The sequence below is a fragment of the Chiloscyllium plagiosum genome, unplaced genomic scaffold (assembly GCF_037043375.1).
Source record: "Chiloscyllium plagiosum isolate Xiang-an unplaced genomic scaffold, Cpla_swu_hap1 HiC_scaffold_17, whole genome shotgun sequence".
Lineage (NCBI taxonomy): Eukaryota > Metazoa > Chordata > Chondrichthyes > Orectolobiformes > Hemiscylliidae > Chiloscyllium > Chiloscyllium plagiosum.
In genome coordinates, this window is record NW_028270155.1 from 61404560 (window position 1) to 61430914 (window position 26355).

The 26355-nt window shown below is 51.4% G+C and overlaps 2 protein-coding genes across 2 annotated transcripts in view; both read right to left on the reverse strand.

The window, feature by feature from the left end:
* LOC122545421 (adhesion G protein-coupled receptor G2-like) overlaps positions 1 to 26355 on the reverse strand; it is a 172387-nt gene that overhangs the window by 83748 nt on the left and 62284 nt on the right. The window lies entirely within an intron of this gene.
* LOC148147366 (uncharacterized) overlaps positions 1 to 26355 on the reverse strand; it is a 61543-nt gene that overhangs the window by 16660 nt on the left and 18528 nt on the right. Inside the window, exons 5-6 of the mRNA XM_087996126.1 lie at positions 21254 to 21431; positions 14812 to 14931 (exon numbers count right to left, since the gene is read on the reverse strand). Coding sequence (XP_087852252.1) covers positions 14812 to 14931; positions 21254 to 21431 — 298 coding nt within the window. The remainder of the gene's footprint in view (positions 1 to 14811; positions 14932 to 21253; positions 21432 to 26355) is intronic.

Here is a 26355-nt window from a genome sequence, read left to right on the forward strand (position 1 = left end):
AGATATACTCCTCAGTAACATGTAAACTCGCCCTAAACTCCTACATCCGACAAGAAGACCATATCACTCTACTAAAGGCCATTTTTGCTCCTTTCAATCTACAGACCCAGAAAATACCAGTCTTATTCCTCTACAAAACACTGCTCCAGGCTAACTTGACACTTATGACTTCAGAGATAGATCTCAATAAAACATATAATCAATAAAGAACCCACTCTACTCACTATTGTAGATTGACAGCAAGGCTAGACTTAAAACTATTCACTTATCTGTTTCTGTACTGTGACCTCTCCCAAACAGGTTCAAGATCAGGTATGAATTTCCCTGTTAATTTTCCCATTCACACTCCGATGTCCCGTGATTCATGAATTCAAACAGCAAAGGCAGTAACTGTGCAGGTTCACTGCTGGGTCAGTAGCAGTGTAGGTTTTTCTCTCTCTCTCTGTGCCTCTCTCCCGCACAGATCATGTGCTGCCTATTGTCTGTGTTTCTCTCTTTTAAAAGTGCTGTTGTTTTGACTTTATTTCTCCAAGGTTCCAGTACAATGCAGCAGCTTATAAAACAGTAATTGCTGCTCCTGGAATTCAAGGGAATCACCTCCAACACCGAAAACACCTCAAAAAAGGAGCAGCCTATTACAGCTGGAAATTCTTCCCGTCCTCCATCTTGGATTACCCATAATCCTTGTTAGATTCTGAGACTGATCTCCACAAAATGTTTTCAATGGGGATGTGGGAAGCATTGATATGGTCGATTGTCGAATGAGATGAGATTCAAACAGAATGTTACATTGATGGATCAGCCTCATACAATCAGAGCAAAGGTCGAGGCAGCATGAGAGAGGCTGGTCAAGATGGGAGTCCTTGGACCCGTCAATGTGAGTGATTGGGCCATGCCCATTGTGCCAGTGTGAAAGAAAGATGGATTGTACCCATCTGCGATTAATTTAAGGTCACTACTAACCCAGAACTGTGTGCTGTGCAGTAAAGTATACATTAATCAATGAGCTAATTGCTGGAACAAACAAAACCAAAATTGCTGGAGAAACTCAGCAGAACTGGCAGCATCTGTGGACCAAAAACAGATAGCCTTTCGAGTCCCTTGACCCTTCTCCAGAACTGACAGCAGGTGGGAAAGGGTGGTATTTATGCTGGGGACAGGGGTGGTGTGGGGAGGAGGGCTTGGAGTTAGTGGATGGGTGGAGACAGGAGAGAGAGAGAGAGAGAGAGAGAGAGAGAGAGAGAGAGAGAGAGAGAGAGAGAGAGAGAGAGAGAGAGAGAGAGAGAATGTCAGTCAACAACAGGATTGATTACAGTAAGCCAAGAATAAGAGAAGCCAGAGAGATGACAGTGGGGACTTTAAGTCGGTGAGAGTGGGTTTGCTGTTTTCCTCTTCCTCGTGTGCTGAAAGCAACCCATTCCATGACAGGATCTGGGGTGTGTGGGACTCAGTAACAGAAAGGGAAGGAGGTGTTCATGCTGTAAAATTATTAAACTGGAGACTGAGTCCTGAAGGCTGTAAGGTCCCCAAGCAGACGATGAGATGCTGTTCCTCCAGTTTGTGTTGAGCCTCACTGTAACAGGCCTGAGACAGAAATGTTAGGATGGGAATGCAGTGGTGTGTTGAAGTGGCAGGCAACTGGAAGCTCAGGGTCACTTTTGCCGACAGCACATCAATGTTCCACAAAGCGGGAACCCAAAGGCTCTTTCAATTATCTTTGCCAAACAAGTTGAATACAAATAGTCCTGAGGTGGACATCTTTGACGTTGAGGAGAAAGTGAGGTCTGCAGATGCTGGAGATTAGAGCTGAAAATGTGTTGCTGGAAAAGCGCAGCAGGTCAGGCAGCATCCAGGGAACAGGAGAATCGACATTTCGGGCATAAGCCCTTCTTCAGGAATGCCCAAAACGTCGATTCTCCTGTTCCCTGGATGCTGCCTGACCTGCCGCGCTTTTCTAGCAACACATTTTCATCTTTGACATTGAACAAATAGAGAACATTCTGGAAATGGCAGGACACATTAAGAAGTGCACCAGAAATGATCCACTGTTATCAAAAGTGACAGATGTGGTGCTTTGTGGTAAATTCACACGAACAACACCAGAACTGAAGCCATATGTCACACAGAAGCTACAACTATCCATACAAGCAGAATATCTTCTCTGGGGAGTGTGGGTCACCATTCCAACACAGTTAGGGAAATGTGTGTTAAATCAACTACATGAAGGCCACTGTGGCATTGTCAGAACAAAGGAGACAACCAGAAACTAATTTTGGGACCAGGGCTCGACACTGAAATTGAGGAGAAGGTGGGAATATGTCCTGCTCGTACAAGAGCCTCAACCGACATCCATTAGTGCCTTACCCCCATGGGAATGGCTGGAAAGGTCATGGGAAAGAATCCATATCGACCACACCCAGACCTTTCGAAGGTCATTTGATTTGCTGGAACCACCCATTACAGAGGACATTGTTGATGGGAAACAGCAGAATCAGGGTTTCCAATGAGAGAACAAGGGCAAACACTGGGTTTTACAAAAAGCTCAACAAGTGTTGGTGAGGAATTATACCACTGGTGTGAGGTACATACCGGCCATCATTATAACACAGACTGGACCAGTTTCCTGCACTGTACAGACGACAGATGATGTCATATGCAGATCAACACTTGGCAAACATGAACAAATGTGTCAGAGACAACATTGTTTGAAGATCCACAATAATTTTGCCAAATAAAGACCTGGATATCCCTGAGGACACAGCAGTAACTTGAATATCTGAAGGTGAGAATACCTTAGTGGAGAAGACCACACATTTTGCAAAACCTCTGAACATTAATTCATCTCAGGAAAAGACAACAACTGATGATTCTCCTCGGTTACATTAACTACCCTCCAATCCATAGGAACTGTTCCAGAGTTGAGAGAATTATGGGAGATAACCTCAAGCACATCTGTTATTTCCAGGGCCACATTCTAAACCTCTCTGTGATGAAGGTTATCAGGCCCTGGGATTGATCTGCCTTTTCTCCGATCTGCTTCCCCAATACCATTTCCCTAAGAAGACTTCTTCCTTTCAATTCCTCCTTTCCACTTGTCCTTGTGTCCCCCATCTTTTGGGAAGTTGTATATTTTCTTTCTTTGTGAAGACGGAACTAAAGTATGTCATTAATTGGTCTGCCACCTCTTTGTTTCCTATTATAGGTTCTCTTGTTCCTGACTGCAGGGGACCTATATTCATGTTAATTAATCCTTTTTCTCTTAACATACTCAGAGAAGCTTCGACTATGAGCTTGTATGTTTCCTTTAAGATTACACCCATACTCTGTTTTGCCCCTCTTAATCGGTCTCTATTTCTCCCGTTGCAAGGGCCAAAGGTCTTTCCAATCCTCTGGTCTTTGCTTTTCTGGCCAATTTGGATGTGCCTTCCTCAGGTTTAATACTCTCCCTAATTTTCCTTGTTAACCAGGGCGTTACACGGTTCCTGTTTTAATTTCATTCCAGCAATTAATACATTTTGCTGTTTGTCTGTTTTAATGTTTGTCATTGCCTAACCACTACCATCCCTTTAAATAACAATCCCCAAATTATCATGGTCAGCTTGTTTCTCACACCATCATAGTCTCTTTTATGTAAATTTTCAGGAATGAGGAAAATGTGTCCAGCAGGCTAAGATAAAAGGTAGGGAGGAGGGACTTGGAGGAGGGGCGTTGGAAATGCGATAGGTGGAAGGAGGTCAAGGTGAGGGCGATAGGCCAGAGTGGGGTGGGGGCGGAGAGGTCAGGAAGAAGATTGCAGGTTAGGAAGGCTGTGCTGGGTTCGAGGGTTGGGACTGAGACAAGGTGGGGGGAAAGGAAATGAGGAAACTGGAGAAATCTGAGTTCATCCCTTGTGGTTGGAGGGTTCCTAGGCGGAAGATGAGGTGCTCTTCCTCCAGCCATCATGTTGCGATGGAGGAGTCCAAGGACCTGCATGTCCTTGGTGGAGTGGGAGGTGGAGTTGAAGTGTTGAGCCACGGGGTGGTTGGGTTGGTTGGTCCGGGTGTCCCAGAGGTGTTCTCTGAAACGTTCCGCAAGTAGGCGGCCTGTCTCCCCAATATAGAGGAGGCCACATCGGGTGCAGCGGATGCAGTAAATGAGGTGTGTGGAGGTGCAGGTGAATTTGTGGCGGATATGGAAGTATCCCTTGGGGCCTTGGAGGGAAGTAAGGGGGGAGGTCTGGGCGCATGTTTTGCATTTCTTGTGGTTGCAGGGGAAGTTGCCGGGAGTGAAGGTTGGGTTGATGGGGGATGTGGACCTAACGAGGGAGTCACGGAGGGAGTGGTCTTTTCGGAACGCTGATAGGGGAGGGGAAGGAAATATATCCCTGGTGGTGGGGTCCGTTTGGAGGTGGCGGAAATGACGACGGATGATACGATGTATATGGAGGTTGGTGAGGTGGTAGGTGAGGACCAGTGGGGTTGTGTCCTGGTGGCGATTGGAGGGGCGGGCTCAAGGTTGGAGGAGCGGGAAGTGGAGGAGATGCGGTGGAGGGCATCGTCGATCACGTCGGGGGGAAATTGCGTTCTTTGAAGAAGGAGGCCATCTGGGTTGTATGGTATTGGAACTGGTCCTCCTGGGAGCAGATGCGGCGGAGACAAAGGAATTGGGAATAAGGGATGGCGTTTTTACAGGGGGCAGGGTGGGAGGAGGTGTAGTCTAGGTAGCTGTGGGAGTTGGTCAGTTTATAGTAAATGTCCGTGTTGATTCGGTCGCCCGAGATAGAAATGGAAAGGTCTAGGAAGGGGAGGGAGGAGTCTGAGACGGTCCAGGTAAATTTGAGGTCGGGGTGGAAGGTGTTGGTAAAGTGGATGAATTGTTCAACCTCCTCGTGGGAGCACGAGGCTGCGCCGATACAGTCATCGATGTAGCGGAGGAAAAGATTGGGGGTGGGGCCAGTGTAGTTGCGGAAGATGGACTGTTCCACATATCCTACGAAGAGGCAGGCATAGCTGGGGCCCATGGCTACTCCATTGGTTTGGAGGAAGTGGGAGGATTGGAAAGAGAAGTTGTTCAGAGTGAGGACCAGTTCAGTCAGTCGAAGGAGGGTGTCAGTGGAAGGGTACTGGTTGGTACGACGGGAAAGGAAGAAGCGGAGGGCTTTGAGTCCTTCGTGATGGGAGATGGAGGTGTACAGGGACTGGATGTCCATGGTGAAGATAAGGCGTTGGGGACCGGGGAAGTGAAAATCATGGAGGAGGTGGAGGGCATGGGTGGTGTCCCGAACGTAGGTGGGGAGTTCTTGGACCAAGAACTCGTGTCGAGGCATGCAGAGATGAGTTCGGTGGGGCAGGAGCAGGCTGAGTGAATGGGTCGGCCGGGGCAGTCAGGTTTGTGGATTTTGGGCAGGAGGTAGAAACGGGCGGTGCGGGGTTGTGGGACTATGAGGTTGGAGGCGGTGGATGGGAGATCCCCTGAGGTGATGAGGTTATGGATGGTCTGGGAGATGATGGTTTGGTGGTGGGAGGTGGGGTCATGGTCAAGGGGGCAGTAGGAGGAGGTGTCCGCGAGCTGGCAGTTAGCCTCAGCGGTGTAAAGGTTTTGGATTTTGGAGCTTTTTGGAGTTTTGAATTTTGGATAAAGGATTGTGTACCTGTACTGTGTACAGTTCTGGTTGCCCAGCTATAGGATGGATATGGTTGAATTGGAGAGGATGTAGAAAAGGTTCACAAAGATGGTATAAGGAATGGAGGGTTTGAGTTATAAGGAGTGGCTGGTAAGCTACAAGGCTTTTTCACTGGAGCATAGGAGGTTAAAGAGTGACCTTCAAACACAGAACACAGAACAGTACAGCACAGTACAGGCCCTTCAGCCCACGATGTTGTGCTGAGCATTTACTTTAATCTGAGATCAATCTAACCTACACACCCCTCAGTTTACTGCCATCCATGTGCTTGTCCAGCAGTCGCTTAAATATCTCTAATGTCTCTGACTCTACGACCACCACTGGCAGTGCATTCCACGCACCCACCACTCTCTGGGTAAAGAAACTGCCTCTGACATCACCCCAATACCTTCCTCCTATCACCTTAAAATTATGATCCCTTGTGACAGCCATTACTGCCCTGGGGAAAAGTCTCTGGCTAACTACTCTATGACTCCCAGTCCCTTGTACACCTCGATCAAGTCACCTCTCTCTCTTCCTCTCTCCAGTGTGAAAAGTCCAAGCTCACTCAACCTCTCTTCATAATACAAGCCCTCCAATCCAGGCAGCCCTCCAATCTTGGTAAATCTCCTCTGCACACTCTCTGAAGCATCTACATCCTTCCTCGAATGAGGTGACCAGAACCGAACACAACATTCCAAGTGTGGTCGAACCAGGGTCCAAAAGAGCTGCAGCAAAACCTCCTCGCTCTTAAACACAATCCCCCTGTTAATGAAAACCAAAACACCATCCACCTTCTTAACAACCCGATCAAGTTGGCAGCAACTTTGAGGGACGTATGTCCATGGGCCCCAACATCCCACTGTTCCTCCACTCTGCCCACAATCCTGTCTTTTAGCCAAAAGCCAATATGACCCGCACTGTCTGTGTCCTCATTGCATCCGGTGATCTCCCCTCCACTGCCTCCAAATTCATAGTCCCCCAGCCCCACGCTGCCCGGTTCGACCTGCTCTCCAAGGTCCACAAGCCCAACTACCCTGACCGACCCATCGTCTCAGCATGCTCCTTCCCCAATGAACTCATCTCGTCTAACCTCGACTCCATCCTCTGCCCCTCAGTTCAGGCACTTCCCACCTCCATCCGCGACACCAACCACGCTCTCCATCTCTTCAGCAACTTCCAGTTCCCTGACCCCCAGTGCTATCTCTTCACTATCGATGTGCAGTCCTTATACATGTTAATATCTCACAAAGATGGCCTCCAGGCCCTTTGCTTCTTCCTCTCCAACAGACCCATCCAGTCCCCCTCCACCAATACCCTCCTCCACCTCGCCAAACTGATCCTCACCCTCAATAACTTTTCCTTTAACTCCTCCCATTTCCTCCAAATCCAGGGGGTGGCCATGGGTACCCACATGGGCCCCAGCTATGCCTGCCTCTTTGTTGGCTATTTCGAACAGTCCCTCTTCAGAACCTACACAGGCAATGTACCCAACTCTTCTGCCGTTATATCAATGACCGCATCGGTGCAGCTTCCTGCACCCAGACTGAACTGGAGCAGTTCATCGACTTCACCCACAACTTCCATCCTGCTCTCAAATTCACTTGGTCCATCTCGGACACCTCCCTCCCATTTCTTGACCTCACCGTTTCCATCTCCGGCGAGTCACCAGACAGATGTTTACTACAAACCCACAGATTCCCATAACTCCCTGGGCCACACCTCCTCCCACACAGTATCCTGCAAGAACTCCATCCCATTCACCCAATTCCTCCACCTCTGCCGCATCTACTCGGATGAGGAAACATTCCACTCGTGAGTATCCCAGATGTCCACCTATTTCGAGCAGCATGATTTTCCTCCCTCTGTCATCCAGACAGCTCTCCACCACACCACCTTCATTTCCCGTTCCCTGCTCCAAACCCCCGCCCCTCCCAACGCAATAAAGGCTGGGTCCCCCTTGACCTCACCTACCACCCCAATACTCACCGCATCTAACGCATCATCCTTAAACCCTTCCGCCAACTCCAATTAGACCCCACCACCAAGAAAATCTTCCAGTCCCCACCCCTCTCTGCCTTTCACAAGGACCATTCCCTTTGACAATCCTTGGTTTGCGCCACTCTCCCCACCAACCCCCTCAAGCGACCAAGTACCTTCCCCGGTCACCGGAAAAGATGCAGAGCCTGCAGGTACACCAGCCGGTCGCCTCCATCCAGGGCCCCAAACAGTCCTTCCAGGTGAGACTGAGGTTCACTTGCCTCTCTTCCAACCTCGTTTACTGCATCAGGTACTCCCGATGTTGTCTTAGGGAATGGTTCACCGAACATCGCAGCTGGGTCCACAGGGACCGACTGGACCTCCCACTCATCCCCCAATTTAATTCCCCTTCCCACTCCCTTTCTGACATGACCATCCTTGGCATCCTCCATTGCCTCAATGAAACACACTGCAAATTGGAGGAACAACACCCCATCTTCCACCTGGGCAGTCTACAGCCCAGATGGCTCAATATTGGGTTCTCCAATTTCAAATAACCTCCCTTTCCATCCCCCAACTCCCTTCCCAGCCCCTTCCCCTCCCTCCCAGTGCTCCCTGCCACCAATTGGATTCATTCCTCCCATTGACCAACCAGGTCGTCCCTCTACCTGTCTTCACCTAACCCTACTTTACAACCTTACACCCACCACCCGTTTTATCTGCAGCTCCCCCCCCACACCCAGCCCCAGTCCTGAAGGGTTACACCCAAAACATCAGCTTCTCCACCTCCTGATGCTGCCTGCCTTGCTGTGTTCTACTTCCAGCCTCCTCCTGTCTACCTTGGATCCCAGCATCCAGTATAGCATTTGTTTTGGCTTTAACCCTGTATTCAACATCCAAATTTGACCTTCCTAAATGAATCACTTCTTATTTAACCAGGTTTAACTCCATCTGCCACTTCTCAGCCCAGCTCTGCATCCTGTCAGTGTCTCGTTGTAGTCTGTAACAGCCCTCGCCACGATCCACGACATCACCGACCTTTGTGTCACTGGCAAACTTACTAACCCATCCTTCCACTTCTTCATCCAAGTCACTTATAAAAACTACAAAGGGCAGACGCCCAAGAGCAGATCCTTGTGGGACACCACTGGTCACCGAGCTCCAGGAGGAATACTTTCCATCCACGACCACTCGCTGTCTTCTTTCAGCCAGCCAATTCTGTGTCCAGACAGCCAAAATTCCCGATTTCCCATACCTCCTAACATTCTGAATGAGCCTTCCCTGAGGAACCTTATCAAATGCCTTACTGAAATCCATTTACAGCACATCCACTGCTCAACCTTCGTCAACTTGTCTCATCACATCCTCAGGGATCTCAATAAGGCCAGTGAGGCATGACCTGCCCCTCACAAAGCCATGCTGACTGTGTTTAAGCAAATAATGTCTTTCCAAATGGTCATAAATCCTGTCTCTCAGAATCCTTTCCAGCACCTTGCTTACCACAGACGTAAGACTGACTGGTCTGTAATTCCCAGGGATTTCCCTATTCCCTTTCTTGAACAGAGTAACAGCATTCTCCTCCCTCCAATCAGCCGGTACTACTCCCATGGAGAGTGAGGATGCAAGGATCATCACCAGAGGTGTAGTAATCTCATTCCTCACTTCCTGTAGTAACCTCAGATATATCTGGTCTGGCCCTGGGGACTTATCTAACTTGATGCTTCCCAGAATTTCCAGCACATCCATTTCCTTAATGTCAATCTGTTCAAGCTTATTAACCTGGTCCACAATGTTCTCATTATCAACGAGGTCCCCCTCTCTTGAACAAGTTCCCTCCACTATCCCTGATCAGCCCTACCCTCTCGCTGATCATTCTCTTATTCCTCACGTAAGTGTAGACTGCCTCTTGGTTGTCCCAAATCCTTTCCCCCAAGGCTTTTTCATGCCCCCTCCTAGCTCTCCTCAGTCCATTTCTTGAGTTCTTTCCTAGCTATACTGTAATCCTCTAAAGCTGTGCCAGGTCCTTGCTTCCAAAACCTTCAGTAAGCTTCCTTCTTCCTCTTGACAAGAAGCTCCTCTTCTCTTGCCATCCAAGGCTCCTTAACCTGACCATTCCTTTGCCAGTTTCAGTGGGACCTGACCATTCCTTTGCCAGTTTCTGTTGTACAGTTCCCGCAGAACAATGTTCCCAATTTACACTCCACAGCTCCTGTCTAATAGCAATGTAATTTCCCCACCCCCCAATTAATTATGGATGTTTATAAAATCATGAGGGGCATGGATAAGGTAAGTGACAAACTCTTTTCCCAAAGAGTTAGGGAGTTCTAAACTAGAGCGCATAATTTTAAACTGAGTGGAGAAAGATTTAAAAGGAAACTGAGGGGAAATGTTCTCACACAGAGGCTGGTTCATATGTGGCATGAACTGTTAGAGGAAGTGGCAGATGCAGGTACAGTTACAACTTTTAATAGATATTTGGACAGGGACATTAACAGGAGGATCACCGTGTTTCCACATTAAAGTTCCCCATTCAGCTCACACAGGTATAATTGGTCTGTGCTGTTTTCACCTTACTGACCTCCAGGAGATTTTGGAGACAGCTCAGCAGACAGTAGCTCTTCGATGTGACTGAACCTACAAGTATCCTTTGATTTTCTGTACAATTCTGCCTTTCTGTGTTACTTTAGCCCAGTCAGTAGACAACAGCTGTTTCTCTTTCAATAACTTTATTTCTAATGCACTCAACTGTTCACCTCAAGTCCTGGATCAGTGGTGCTGGAAGAGCACAGCAATTCAGGCAGCATCCGAGGACAGGCAAAATCGACGTTTCGGGCAAAAGCCCTTCATCAGGAAAGGGCTTTTGCCCGAAACGTCGATTTTGCCTGTCCTCGGATGCTGCCTGAATTGCTGTGCTCTTCCAGCACCACTGATCCAGAATCTGTTTTCCAGCATCTGCAGTCATTGTTTTTACCTTGTTCACCTCAAGGTCTATTCCAGTCTGGAAACCCGCAGTAAAGTGATGGTGAACAAACTGTCCAACATTCCAATACCAATCACAAAAATCAAAAGTGAAACTAAAACTGTGTTCCTCCATTTTTAACACACACTTTAGAAATACAAATCAACCTGAAAGCTATCCATGCATCTCCTGCCTGAGAACACAGGTTCCCAAATGATATTAATAACATTTCCTGAACCTTCATCACACTGGGAACCAACAGGGTTTTATGATATATCAAGATTGCCTCCATTTTGTGTCCAGCAGATATTCACTGAGCAAAGTCATTTGACCTTGCGTCCTTCAAGGTCAGTGCTGTTTGCTGTATTGACAGGAATGTGGAATACTGCAGCTCAGTGCATACAGGCAGTGGTCACAGCAATGGTTCCATGGGCCATCGATCTGGTCAGAAGGAAATAATGTCCAATTCTCAGGCCTTGGTGTTCCACTCTAGGGAAACAGGTTATCCTTCCCATAAAGTTATGGAGGTTGTGGACAGTCACCTTCATAGAAGAGATGTAATCTTGTAAAAAGATACTTGACTGTGGTGAAGCAACATGTCACCCAACTCAAACCAGCCAGTGACCTGCTGGTGTCCAGCAGCTCCCACTGCTGCTGGTGAATTCCTGGCTGGTCATTCTAGGCAGTGGCTTCACCTTCATTGTTGCTGTGGCTGGATGGCAAGTCCTACTGCACCGGAGTTTAGGATGGGAAGCCCACAGGCAGAAAGACCTCACAGTCTTTGCTGTTCCCTCTCATGGAGGTCTCAGACAGCAGTATGAGGGAGAGAGTCTGGACAAATACCTCAGTGAGGCCAGAGGGGTTCGGAGACGTGCCTTGTCAGCTTGGACCAGGAGAAGGCCTTTGGAAGAATATCCAACACCTACTTAATCAACTTGCTCTTCAAATGGGGTTAATGCAGGGACTCCACAATTGGATCCATCTGTTCTACACAAACATCAGTGGGACAGTTTAAATAATGGGTGGGAATGGGAAAGCTTTCCGATCAGAGATGGAGGCAGGCAGGACTGTCCTCTCTCCCGCCCTGTTTATGCGCTGTATTGAACCATTTACTGAGTACAATAGGAAGGAGGCAGGTGTAGGAAAAGGGAAAATGCCAGGTACTGCAAGCACTGAGTTCAAATCATCCCTGCACATGGAAAACATCACTGCTTTCTGCACAGATCCACCGTCAGTGATCAGATTGATGAGAATCAATCTGACCAGTTCAAACTGGCTTCAGGACACAAGATCAACTGCAGCAAGAATGAGCTCCTGTTCCTTTTCAGAACTGGGCCAATCAATCCTTTGCCCTTTGCCCTGTCCGAGCAGACTACCTGAAGGTGCTGGGAATGTGATTCAGAGGAGCCGAGGCGTGTGCTAGAACCTGGAAGGTGTGGGTCACTGTGATGTGACTGAAACTGGGATGGGGAAGTGACATTCCCTCTCCATTGGAGTTAAGGAGCTGGTCACCAGCTGGGAGATGCTTCTTCATTTCTCAATGTGCTGTCACTTTGGCCCATACTCCACTCCTGGACAGTGGAGGTCACTCAAAACATCTTCCACTTTGTCTGGAGTTCAACCACGGGCCATGTCTGTGGGGACACAGCCGTAGGGAATGTACCCAACACCCGCCTCAGCCCAATATAAAACACAGATCTGTGGATACTGGGAATCTGAAAGAAAACAGGCAAGTGCTGGAGAAACTCAGTAGATCTGGCAACACGTACAGAGAGAAAAACAGAGTTAATGTTTCCAGTCCAGTGATCCTTCTTCAGAATTGCTGAGTTTCTCCAGCACTTTGTGTTGTGTTTCTGATTTCCAGCACCCACCGTTCTTTGTTCCATATTACTGTGGTTTATCAGGTCAGGTTTCACTCTGAGATCTGATGTGTCCAGTATCACCATCAGCTGGGATTGGGACACAATTAAAGTTACCTGGGCCTTGGGCGTTCTGTATATCCAGAAGGTTCCCATTTGGTTTCACTGGAGTTGATCTTGTTCTGATCCCAGCTGGAGGAGAGAGGGTACTCCCTGTCAGATCCACCCTGTCCACCCAGAGTCTCACTGCCTCTGCATGTTGCTCTCACCGTGGTTCAGGTGAGGAACAGACCATCACCAGCTCCTTGTGGGATGTGCCTCAGTGGGAACAGATAAACTCATCGTCCGGGAACGACTTTATCAGCTAACAGCCTGAGGTGGAGCCAAATGTGGACAGGACTGACACCCCCTTCAAGGCCCCTCATTTCCTTACCCTGTCTGACTGTTCCCAGTCTATCGCCACTCCCTATCCCACCTCTGCCCTCCCCTGAATTCCTTGTGTATCCCTCCACCCCCTTGACCCCATTCCCCCAGCTCCCCTCACTGCCACAACCTGGCCATTCCCAATGCTCCATGCCAGCTGCCAGCTTTCTGTCCCTCTCCCTTGTGCCGTAACCAAGAGAAAGTGCTGCCCTCAGACCAAACTGCAGAAACCTGCCTCTGTACATCACTGGAAAACAAACGTGAACCGGGCTCACCAGATTCTCTCACACTGCTGACTGGGGCTTCAAGGAGGGACTGGGTTTTTATGTTCATGAATATTCATGGGATCCAAATGTAAACCAAGTAGGAAGCCCCACAGTCTGGTGTAATACCTGACAAACTGTAAACACACGGCTTTATCTCGACACCACAACCTGTCATTGGGAAATACAACAATTCACACCCAGCCTAATTCAGCCACACTCCCAGCACATCTCCTCAGTTCATCAGAAAAGCCAGATTGGACGGATAACATTAACTCTGTTTCTCTCTCCACAGATGCTGCCAGACCTGCTGAGTTTCTCCAGCACTTTCTCATTTCATTCCATTTCCTGCTCATACAGGTTTCATGAGATCTCCCCAACATTTCTGCTCTTGCCGTAAACCAGGCAGTCAGTCTGGCCGACTGTCACTCGGGAGGCTGGACAGAATGATGGAAATGTCTCCCTCCAGGGAAGATCATGAGGAGCTCCACCTCCCCAGCCTTGTCAGATCGACCTGGGCAACCATCCTACAACCCAAAGGACTCAACATTGAGTTCCTGAATCTCCAATAACCTTCCGACCGATCCCCCTGCTCCCTTTCCAGCCCCACCCCCTCCCTTCCATTCCACCCACTGACCCTTCCTTCCAGCTCCCAACCGGATCCATCCCTCCCATTGACCAACCAGGTCGTACCCACTACCAGTGTTCTCCTATCCTCCACATCTCTCCCCTCCCCTCTCTTTATCTGCAGCTCCCCACCCGGCCCCCATCCCCACATCCAGTCCTGATGAAGGGTTAGACCCGAAGCATTGACTTCTCCACCTCCTGATGCTGCCGGGCTTGCTGTGCTCTTCAAGCCTCCTGTTTGTCTACTTGGTCAGGTCCTTCACCCCCTGCTGGGCTCTCTGCACCCTCCCCATTTCCCCATTAATATCGAGGCCCCTGTCCCAGCCATTTACACTGAATAACATCCCGATTGTGGACATACTGCTGTCCACAGGTCTGGATCAATAATATCATAGAATCCCTCCAGTGTGGAAACAGACCATTTACTAACCAGTCCACACCGATCCTCCGAAGAGGATCCCACCCAGACCCAATCCCCTACTCTATTACTCTACATTTTCCCCGACTACTGCACCTCACCTAGATACACGTGAACACTGTGGGGAATTTAGCTTGGCCAGTTCACCGAACCTGCACATCTTTGAGCTGTGGGAGGAAACTGGAGCACCCGGAGGAAACCCACACAGACACGGGGAGAATGTGCAAACTCCACACAGACAGTCGCCTGAAGTTGGAATCGAACCCGGGTCCCTGGTGCTGTGAGGTAGCTAGTCACTGAGTTACTGTGTCACCTTAATCTCCTGTAGTTCGATGATTGGTGAATAAACAGATTTATTCTCGCGGTATACAGAAGGAGATGGGGTGGGAAAATGCAGATATACTCAGATGATATCATGATGATTGTAAATGTAAGATCTTGTTCACCTGAAGCCCAGGAATTAAAGCCTGCCTTTAGCTGAAGTGAGGAGGAGCCATGTCAGAAATACTGGAGACACAGCAGGTTCCAGATAAGAGAGAATAATCCCCAGATTCATCCACAAAGGGAATAACAAACAGAAACACTGACAGTCTGGAATCCATATCAATACAGATTCAGAGGGAGTGGGTTCCTTCCATTACCTGGACGGAGGGTTCGTTCTTCAACTGAGTGACAACGGCCCTCGGGTTCCCGAATATAGGTGACGCAAATGGCAAAGAAATCTGAACAGCAGTGACCTCCATCCGACCATCAGGGCCCACCTGCACAATGATAATAAGATTGTTTGTAATAGTTTCCAGTGTCTTTTACTGAACAAGCCAGTGACAATGTCACCTTGTTGTTTAATAATTCCATGGTGACAGGTTGAACGAGGCAGAGAGTGGGTTTTAAGGGAGTTGACGATCTGTCACTTCGACCTTCACTCTGAATGAGGGATATGATTTGGAGGAGCCGGTGTTGGACTGTGGTGGACAAAGTTAAAAATCCCACAACACCTAGTTACAGTCCAACAGGTTTATTTGGAAGCACTAACTTTCGGAGCGCTGCTCCTTCATCAGGTGGTTGTGCTGTAGGATCATAAGACAGATCACAAAATGTTGCTCTTAATCTTGTGTCTTACAATCTTATACTCCACAACCACCTGATGAAGGAGCAGCGCCTCTGAACGTTAGAGCTTCCAAATAAACCTGTTGGATTACCCCAGCATTCCACAGTTCATCAATCTTTCAGGAAGTTTGAATGGGAATCAGACAGAAAATGCAGTTTATGGACTTGGAGCCTCCCTGAACCCTCTGGTTTTAATGATGGGGCCCATCTTGGTGTTGGCACTAGGAGCGGGTGCTGTTCCCACACAAGGAAAAGGCCCAATGGTGATAGGACCCAGGGTGTGAGGGACATGCTGAATGGGTAAGTGGGAGTGGGTAATGAGGTGCCAATCTCAGTGTCCCCTCACTGAAAGATAGGGCCTGGCACCATCTCAAAAGAACTTTTCATCCTGTGAGCAGAGCGATCTTGTTCATCAGGATCACTTGGTTGATTTCCAACTGCCCTCTGAAATGGCCGAGCAAGCCACTCAGTTGTGTCAATCGCGATAAAGTCTGAGTTGGACAGCAGTGGGTCAGGAAGGCAGCTCACCATCACCTTCTCAAAGGGAATTACCAACGGGCAAGAAATGCTGACCTCGCCAGTGACACCTATGTACCAGGAATAAATTGAAGGAAATAGTTTAGTATGAAAACCTGGTCCATGTTTTCTGTTAATCTGGGTCTAAAAAGACAAGTAAATGAGGGAGTTTTGAATATGATGTAAAAATCATTAACTTTTGTCATGACTCTGGGAATAGCAGGGTTTGATTTCCAGTCCATTCCCCCCGTGAGGTGGAACAGCAAAGAGAGTGAGGGGGCATTGAGCTCCTGTGTCACCACTGGGCACACAGAGATTCACAACAGGCAGGGCAGGGCTGGGAGGAGGGGATCTGAAGCCCTTACCCCCTGACTGTGTTTTCTCAGACAGGACTCCGTGCTCCAGAAGGACAGTCAGCTGCTGAGACCAGGGAGCTGGATTCCAGTCGGAGAAGGAGGGTCCTTCAGAGGATGCAGCATCACATCATTCCCCAACACCCCCCCCCCCCCCCACCAACACAGACCCTCTCTGGGCAGTGGCTATCTGCTCACTATCTGATACAATGTCACAAGCTGGTGAGTACATCACTGCCTCTCCTGAGCAGCTGATGGAGGCTGTGATGACTGAAGCCACTGACAGACAGAGGTCTGGTAGAGGCCAGGCCCATGCTGAGCCCCAGGCTGATGAGGGGCCTCTGCAATCAGTAACATGGAACCTGCTGCAGTCACAGCAAGAGGTGAGGGAGCTGCTAGAGGCTGACACCCCCATGGGTGGACAATGGAGGAGTCCATTCAGGCCATCGGTGCTATCCTGTCCCAGCCGTGGGTGTGTCTTGCTTCCTGTATGATGGGTGCGTGCCCCTCATGGAGAGCCACATCCAGCAGGTCACTTGATGGATACACACCCACAGGGTGTCCAGGTGAGAGAGGAACAACATAGCTGGAGAGTCTCTCCCAGGGGCTCTTCCATCTCCCCATCACACAATGGGGCAGGTGTCCTTGCAGTGGAGGAGAAGAGGCTCGTTCTGTCTCGGGGCCTTCTCTCAGTGTGCTCTGAGTACACACAGAGCCTCCTCAGCCCCTCTGCCAGTGACCTCAGCACCTCCAGTAGCCATGGGGACACACTGAGCTCCAGTAGCTGTGAGGCAGTCCCACAGCATGTCAGGGTCCTTCAGGCCTCAGGCGGTGAATGGACAGCTCCCAAGGACATCAGGGAAGGCAGTGTTTGGTCATTACCTCAGCTGGGTCACTGTGTGGGGAGAGTCTGGGCCCTAGACCCCCTTACCCCCTCTACATCCTCCTGGTCAGATGAGGAGTGACAATTGATGATGTGGTCCTGATGAAAAGCCTCCCCCCTCTGCAGTGTGAGGTTGCACAGAGCACAGGGTCAGTATGGGAGGCCCTTTCTGGGACATAGTGCAGACCAGCCAATGGGATCACATGTTTAAGAGGCCAAGGGCCTGCTCATGCATTGCTGGGTCACACTGACAGGCCGTGTACCTTTCCCCTGCTATAATGGGAGGGTTGGCCACGTGTCCGTGTCTGCAATGGCCACCCCTTGTCCCTGAGGATCCTTTCCGGAAGGTGCCCAGGAGGAGAGAACAGCTGGAGCATCGGGAACAGGGAAAGTGTGTGGATCAGTGACTCCCAAACTTTAGACAAAAATCACTGTTCCCAGAGCTGTGAGAGTGTGGGTGGGAAGAGGGAACTGTGACAGCATTGGAGGGACAAGGGGGAGAGTTGTGAAAACTGAGGAGTGCAAAGGGAGCTGTGAGAGTCTAGTCTTGTCGGCTCACTCCCATTTCCCTTGAATTACTCTCTCGGATACAAATTTATTGCTCTCATGTGCCCATCAAATTTCCTTTTGAAATTACTGATCCTTTCCACCCCCAATAATCTCGAAGGTAATGAATCCCACGTCACAAACACACAGTATAAAAACATTCTTCCTCACACTCCCACTGCAACGTTTATAAAACCCTTAAATCCCTGTTCCCTGACACTTGTACAATCAGGAAATGGCAGTAGCTTCACACTGTCCACATTCTCCAATCTTCTCACTATCTTCTGCCTCTCTGTCAAATCATCCCCCAATCCCCATTGAGGAACGTGCAGGGATTGGAACAAGGTCAGGCAGCTGGCTCTCAGAGAATATGCACTCCCTGATTGGGGCTATTCACCTGGTTCAACCAATAGGAGAACATCACATGATCCAGGGTTCAAAGGTTGGCTGTTGCTCTGAAAGGGAAGTGACACGATTGAGCTAAAATCTGACAAAAGGTGATTTTGGAATGACTGTTTAGGAGCAATGGCACAGCAACTAATTGGGAGACTTCTCTGAAACTGGCAGGTTATAGTGCAACAGGTTTATTTGAAAGTACAGGCTTTCGGAGCGCTGAACCTTCGTCAGGGGTAGTACTCTGAAAGCTTGTACTTCCAAATAAACCTGTTGGACTATACCCTGGTGTTATGTGATTTTTAACTTTGTGTACTCCAGTCCAACACTGGCACCTCCACATCATCCCTGAAAATGGGCAGAAGTATCTGAAATGAGGGGGTCCAAATGACCTTTGCAGCAAATCTCCAATCATTGTGCTTTCTGCATAACCCAGTGTTGTGTAAGGGTAATAGGACCCTGGAGCAAGCTTGCTGAGGTGTCACAGAGCTGCACATCTCTGGGTATAAATACACTGGGAAAAACACGAAGGTGTGACTCTCTGGAAGACATGGGCATCAACACTGGAAGGAAACAGATTAATCATTTCCTGTTTTAACTATAAGTCAAATTTTGGTGTAAGGTCACCATGTATCTGAATATTTTGTATACAGCCTCATGACCAGTGTTAATGTGAAGAATAGGCTACGATAGGCTTTCACTTGTGTTCTCCACAACCAGTCTGTCTCAAACCCAAACCTCACTGTGTGGCAGAAAAACTCAGGAGTAAAGAGGAAGCAGTTTGCCACCTTGTCAGCAACAGCCTTCAGTTCACTCTGACAACAGAAGAATGGGCTGCTTTATCTTACTGCAAGTGATGCAGGACCGAATGGGGAAAGATACATTGTGCTTTAGGTGATTCTCTCAGACTGACAGATCTATTTCATTCCCAAAATTTAATCAATGAAATTATCAAATCTTTGAAGGCCAATGAAGTTACACCCAGAGTAACAATTGTATTGCAGAGGGAGCTGTGCCTGGGCAGATAGATTACAGCAGTTATTTTGAGTTTTGGAAGTATATTGCCCGTGTTGGGAGCAAAAATTCCATGTTGGAATAGGAAGGTCAGGGAAACTGAGACATCAGGCAAAGGAGAGAGCTCCATTTTTTAATGGATTTAGGGAGGAGGCACCTTGTAGCTGTGGGCAGACTGAAGGCCCTCATGTAAGAGCTTCCAAATGGAGTCAGGACAGATTGCAAGGGAGATGGCACCTCAATGCCTGGCCCTGCCACTAAATAGTGTATGGTCTCACGTGTGGGGGAAAGGTGAGTGCATGCACCATCCATTGGGTCATCCTACCAAGTGTACCACATATTCTTAACCACTCAATGCACCAAACCCTTCTCACTCACTGGTAGCACTCAGCAACACTCAGTGCCCATGCTAAACGTATACACACACACAGACCAACACCAACTCTTGCTGCTACTACTCCCATCCAGATATTCAGCTATGGGTCATCACCCCGACACACTGCAACAGACTCAATCACATTTTACAGGAGAAGGTTCTCCATAATAGCTACAGGGCCGACAGAATCAGTGGGGACAGGACCATTTCATTCACAGAGGGACCACTGGGAATATGCTGAGAATCATGGGGACAGCTGGAACAGAGCCCATGGCTTCATGGGGGACATTAAGATGACGGTGAGTAACTGCCCCTGCTACTCTCAATCCCCTCCTCACTCTCACCCTGAGATGGGGAATCAAATGAAAGCTGCAGACTGTGGGACCATGGATCTGGTGCTTTCCTCTGCCTCTTCCTCCAACATCCCAACCCTCCCGTTCTGATTGGCTGCTTTCAGATTCCCAGGAACTGCCGGCTGGGGACCTCCTCACAGCCATGAGGAGGCGGAAGCTCAAACCCAGGTCACTGGTGAGGGGGCATTGTAACGTGATCTCACAGGTGAGCTGCCAGGGGAAATGGGTACCTAGTGTGCCAACTCCATGGAGGGCACGTTCTGCTGCAGGGAACACAGATGGGGACATTAATGGGAGGCCTACAGAAGGAGGTTGATGGGAATGCACACTGAGATGCTTGGTACATTAGCAGGCCATGTCAGACAGCCTATCAAAGGGCATGGAGAAGCTCAGTCCCAATGTGACAGAGGGCACTGCACAGAGCTTGGATCCCATCATTTCCCCTGTGGCAGTGGGAGCCAGCTCCTTGACTGCAGCAGCTGACAGGGCAGTGATCCAGTATCTGTGCTCACTGTCTCAGCCTCTGAAGCACAGACAGAAGCCAAGAAACCCCTCAATGCTGCAGTGTGAGTTCAGACTGAGGTCGTGCTTTGTCCCATGCAGGCTCAGACCCGCTGTGAACATGACTGTGGATCCCAGTGGGCAAAGGGGTTTGCAGGGTCTTGGAGCAAGCCAGCAGCTCGTCCTCCAACAGATCACTAGGGATCTGGGGATGCTGCCTGGGGGACTGGCAGAGGCACCATGGGGCATCAACCAGATGCCCTCTCTCAGGGTAACAGCATTTGTGCTCTCACTGTGGCCACTCCACCAGTCTCCTTGCTGTTGTCCCTTACCCTGTCAGTCCAGACAGCTGCTGTCCGTTGAGAGATGGTGCAGTCTGAAGCCAGGCCCAGGGTCTCCCCAGGAATTCCTGCTAAAGCCACCTGCAGTCTCCCCCATTGGAAGTCAGCTGCCTTCCACTAACCATGCAGTAACCAATGGGGTAAAGCTGCACAGGAACACCAGGTCAGGCCCTCGGGCACTGCACAAGGATGGTCAGTTCCCATTTGTCCATGTCACTGGCTATGTTCCTGAATAAAGATTCTGTGATGCACATGTTTGTTGCTTGGCCCTGGGTGGTCCAAGTTGGGGAATCCAGTATTACATCAGGCAGGGAGGCTGCTGTGTAAAACCACGATAGCAACTCATCACCTGGTTCCAGACACACACAGGGCTCAGGGGGCACCTTCTCAAGAGGCTGTACCATGTGGGGTATACTGGAAACAGCTGGCACCACAGCACCCATCTCCAGGGGGGCACAGGGCTCATGTAGTCTCATCACAAGCAACACTACAAAGCTGAGACTTTCTCCCCCCCCCCCCCCCCTTTGTCATTGTTCAGATTATCCAGTTAGAAACGATCTGATTCTATTGAACTGTTGCAGTTAAATATTTGTATGATCCTTACTCCGGGGGGTATTTAATACTCAAATATTATCAAGTCAGACAATGTCACATTTCCTTACTGCACCCTTATTAATTACTGCATTGTGAAAACACTTACCCATGAGAAAGTGGCAGTAACTGTAAATGCTAAAGCACCTTTCACATCCACTTTGATCACAGCAGCCTTAACATTTGGAAGTACAAAGGTTTCACTGTCCATTGGAAAATCCATATCCATCAGGACCTTACGTAGATCAGACTCCAGCCTGGAAAATGCCCTGACATTTCGCACTGGACTGGATAAGAAACAGGGATTCACACATAAGGGCAGATATTAACTTATTTTTAAATAAATTAAAAAAAATAGACAGGAGTGGTGGAGTGCATTATTTCCCCCTCCAACTCTATTTTGATTTAGTCCCTGCCCTCCCCTTCACTGTTTTGATCACACAGCACTGCCCTTTGATGTGAAGGGCAGTGCTTGTCACTGGCCACTCGGGTGTTTTCCTATTGAGAGTTGGATCAGTGTGAGTGTGCGCGCGCACGTGCAAGGGCTCTCGGCCTTGAAGGGGTCTGTCCCTGACTAGCTGCCCCACATCGAGAGCGCTGAAGGAAAGAAGAAGGAGAAGAGGAAGAGAAGAAGGAGGAAGAAGAAGGAGGCGGTGGCAGAAGCAGGAGGTGAGAGTTCTGAGTCCTGGGCCTACTTTTGGAGCTGCAGCCTGGGTCTCACCCAGGTCAAGGGTGTGTTGCTGCTGACCTGGGGCCCACTGCCACTGCTGATCTCTAGGACCCCACCCAGACCTGCCTCAGCTATTACTCCTTGGGACCTGCCTCACTGCTGCTGCCTGGGACTCGCCTTGGGGACCCTCCCCAACAGGTCTGCCCCCACCACTGTGACCAAAGGCCGCCTAGGACTTGCCTGAGGCCTGCCTCCACCACCGCTGACTGGGACTCACCTTGGGCCTCTCCCCACAACCTTCACCACTGCTACTGCTGGAGGCCCACCTCCACCGCTGCTGCCTGGGACTAAATTTTGGGGCTGTCTGGGACTTGCCTGGGGGACCCTCCCCAACAGGTCTGCCCCCACTGCTATGACCAAGGGTCTACCTGGGACTCGCCAGAGTCCTGCCTCCACCGCTGCTGCCTGAGGCCTACCAACATTCAGCAGCAGAGTATGGTGAGCCCGAAGGTCGCAGGGCCCAGCCGCACCTACGCCGGGGTAGCCGCTGCCTTAGGCTCGGCTGTCCCAACCCCGGCTGCAACCACGACCCCCTTTAGGCATATGACCAAACAACTGGGGGTAAAGGCCTATCCCCTGCAGTAAGGCCATGGCTAGTGTGGTCGGCCCACTGGCCATTGACGTTGCAGCCAGGGTGTACGGGAAGGCCATCTTTTTCCTGAAGACCAAGCAGGCGGTCTACCTGGCCGTGGAGAGGGGACCACTGTGGGCACCGTCCCGTCGACCCTCTGGAGGTTAAGGCCCAGAGGGTTGTGATCTCCAACGACCCACCCTTCGTTGCCAGTGAGCTCCTTCTTCCCCACCTCAACACCTTGGGGGAGTTCTGGTCAGGTGTCCAACCGCTCCTGCTCAGTCTTAAGGACCCCACCCTCCGGCACATGTACTCCTTCCGACGACAGGTGTTCATCTGCCTGGCCCGGGAGGAGGTCACCGAGGGCTCCTTCACCCTCCACCACAAGGACACGGCCTACCACACCTTCTGGACAGCAGATGGCATGCAGTGCCACCTGTGCCACAAGGTGGGGCACATAATAAAAAAGTGCCCCACCCAGAAAGCTGGCCAGCCCACACCAATGGCTGAGGGAGGCACCGCCGCACCCACACCTCCTCCCCCGAAGACAACACCACAAGCCCCGGCAGTGAGGGATAAGCCGGAGGCTTCCAATGCCTCAGCCTCTGGCGGGAAGAGGAGCGAGCATCCGACCGGCCAGAAGGCGCTCAGGAAGACGCAACGCATCAGGCCCACCCAAGGGAAGACCACCCTATCCCCTTCCCCAACACCTGCCCCACACCAGCACAACAATGCCCCTGCAGCCGTGCCAGCGTCGCCCCAGCACGGGAACCCTGACCCCCACCCCAATACAGAAACCCCTGGAACTTCAACACCCGGCCCGGGGCCACTGAGCCTGAGCCCTGGCACTAATGTGGGGGGAACCACCACTGCCTCACCTCCTGCAGCAACCGTGTCTCTGGGCCCCGGAGAAGGAACTCAGCCCCTGTCCTGCCCACCATCACCTGATAAACCAGGGCCGGGGCAGGAAGTGACATAGCTGACCCTCCCCACCCTGGCCACACCCCCTGTCTTCCCCCAGCCAATCGTATTCCAGTAAAGGCTCTGGGGGAGGGACCTTGGGTCCCGTGACCACCAAGGCAGGCGGGGAGGGGACGAACCATAAATTCCCTCCTGTCGCGCTGGGGAAGTGGTGCTAGCCCTTAGAGAGGAGCGATACTCTAGTAGTGCTACCCCTTGCCCGGGGGATGGGTCTACAGTGCCTTTTGATTGTCCCGCACCGTGGCCTGACCTGCCTGAACCCCCAGGGGCTACAGTGTGACCTTCTGTTGCCATAAACTCCTCCGGCCCCTAGGGAGGACTTTAATAACCACACTGGCTGTGGTGCGGGTGACAACGGGGAACCCTCTGCTGGGTCGTTGAGCGGTGGTGGGGAGGAAGGTGTTATCCTTGCTCCTCCCTCCCAGACTGTTTTTCTGGTGGCCTTGGCCCTGGGGGAGGACCTTTTCCCTGAGGAGCCAGGCGTCCTGGTGTCGGGAGAGGAGAGGGGCCCTGAGCCTCTGCTGCCCGACGACCTGAAGTTGGGGCGTTCTGGGAAGGGGTGTACCGAGGAAGGTACTGCCGGTGACCCTGGGGGTGGGGTCGCTGGGGGTTTGAGGCCAGTTGGCGGTGCTGGACCAGCCCCCATCCTCTGGGTGGGGGAGGGGTCGGTGACCGAGGGCGACCTCCCGGAGGAGGGTTCAGGATCGGTGGCGGACACCGGGGATGACACGGACTCTGTCTGCAGTGATGTTTTTGAGTCCCAGGTGCCCCCCACCGATCTCCCCCTCGAGGAACTCTGGGAGTTTGTCGAGGAAACTGAGTCGCCGGGATAGAGCCCAACTGGCGCTCGACCGCTGGAGCTCCTTTGAGAGAGTTTACTGGTCGGCCCACGCTGCCCGCCAGGCGCCTGGGCTCGACGTGAACGAGTGAAAGTGAGTCAGGAACTTCCTGGGGGCACTCCTGGTGAGGGTGAGGGACTCCAGTGCCCCTCCCTCATCCTCCCTGTAAATATATATACAAGTTTGTTAATTGTACTGGTGGTGGTTGCACAAAGCTTCCGACATGGAGACGACTATAGCCAGCCTCAACATCAACGGCAGCAGGGAGTCACAGCGCAGATTCCAGACCCCCTCGGTCCACTGGGACGGGAGGTATGCGGTGTGCTTCCTGCAAGAAACCCACACTACCCCGGGAGACGAAGCCACCTGGCTCCTGGAGTGGCGAGGGGTGGGGGGGTCTGCATGAGTCACCTCACCCGCAGATCTGGCGGGGTGGCTATCCTGTTGGCCCCGCATTTTCAGCCGGAGATCTTGGGGGTCAGGGAGCCAGTGCCAGGCCATTTGCTTCACCTGACGGTTCGACTGGGGGGCACGGTGAATGTCTACGCTCCCCTGGCCGGGCCGAGGCAAGCGAGCTTCTTCGGAGAAGTGTCCGCTCATCTCGCCTCCATCGACGAGAGCCAGTGCGTCGTCCTCTGGGGAGATTTTAACTGCATCCTCGAGGACAGGGACCACGGCGGTGCCCGCACTGGCTGGGCGTCGGGGAAGAGGTTGGGGGACTTGGTCAAGTCCTTCGACCTGGTGGGCGTCTGGTGGAATCTCCATCCTGACTCCATCGCCTTCACCTTCATGAGGCCTGGGGTCGGAGCGTCCAGAATCGACCGCCTGTACGTTTCGCGGACGTACGCCTCCTGTTTTCCGAAGGCCTCCACGTGGCAGGTGTCGTGCACGGACCATCACCTGGTGTGGGCGGAACTCCTTCCATTCGGTGCCAGGCTCGGCTCCGCGTACTGGCACTTTAACAACCTGCTGCTGGAGGACGAGCGGTTCCGGGACTAGTTTTGTCGTTTCTGGGCCGGCTGGAGAAGGAAGCGGGGAAGTTTCCCCTCCCTGACGCTATGGTGGGACGTGGGCAAGGCTCACATCCGCGTCTTCTGTCAGGAGTACGCGAGGGGGTCGACGAAGAGGCGGAAATCCAGGATCGGGGAGTTGGAGAGGGAGATGCTTGACCTGGAGTCATGCCTCGGTCAGCCCGTGTGGGCCCGGCCCTGTGCGAGGCGTACGAAGAGAAGGCCACGCTCCAGGACCTGCAGCTGGTCGGGGCGCGTACGTGAGGTCGCGGATCCAGCTCCTCCAGGACCTGGACCGCGGCTCCCCCTACCTCTACTCGCTGGAAAAAAGGCGTGGCACCCGTCAGCAGCTCCTTGTGCTGCTGGCTGACGACGGGTCCCTCGTCTCGGATCTGGAGGGGATCAGGGCCCACGTCCGAAACTATTACACGGCTCTGTTCTCTCCGGATCCGTCCAGCGAGGATGCTCGCAGAGTTCTGTGGGAGGACCTGCCGCAGCTCAGCCCGGAGGACGCCGGAAGGCTCGACGCTCCCGTCACTTTAGAGGAGCTGAGCGGTGCTCTCGAGGGGCAAGTCCCCGGAGTTGGACGGGCTGACTGTGGAGTTCTTCAGGGCGTTCTGGGACGTCCTGGGGAGCGACTACGCAAAGGTCCGGGGGAGTGTCTAAATGCCAGAGAGCTGCCCCTTTCTTGGCGCAGGGCGGTTATAGTCCTGCTGCCAAAGAAGGGGGACCTTTGTTCTTTGAAGAACTGGCGTCCAATCTCCTTCCTCAGCACAGACTCCAAAATCTTCGCCAGGGTGTTGTCTTCTCGCCTGGCCTCGGTGCTGGCCCACATGATTCACCCGGACCAGTCCTACACGGTCCCGGGCCGGAGGATACACGATAACGTCCACCTGGTCCGGGACCTGATCCATTTCTGTCGATGGGCTGGTCTGCCGAGCGCCTTCCTGTCTCTCGACCAGGAGAAGGCGTTCGACAGGGTCGATCACGAGTACCTGCTCGGGACTCTGCGGGCATTCGGGTTCGGGACGCAGTTCGTCGCCCGGATCCGACTTTTGTACACCGCCGCAGAGTGTCTGG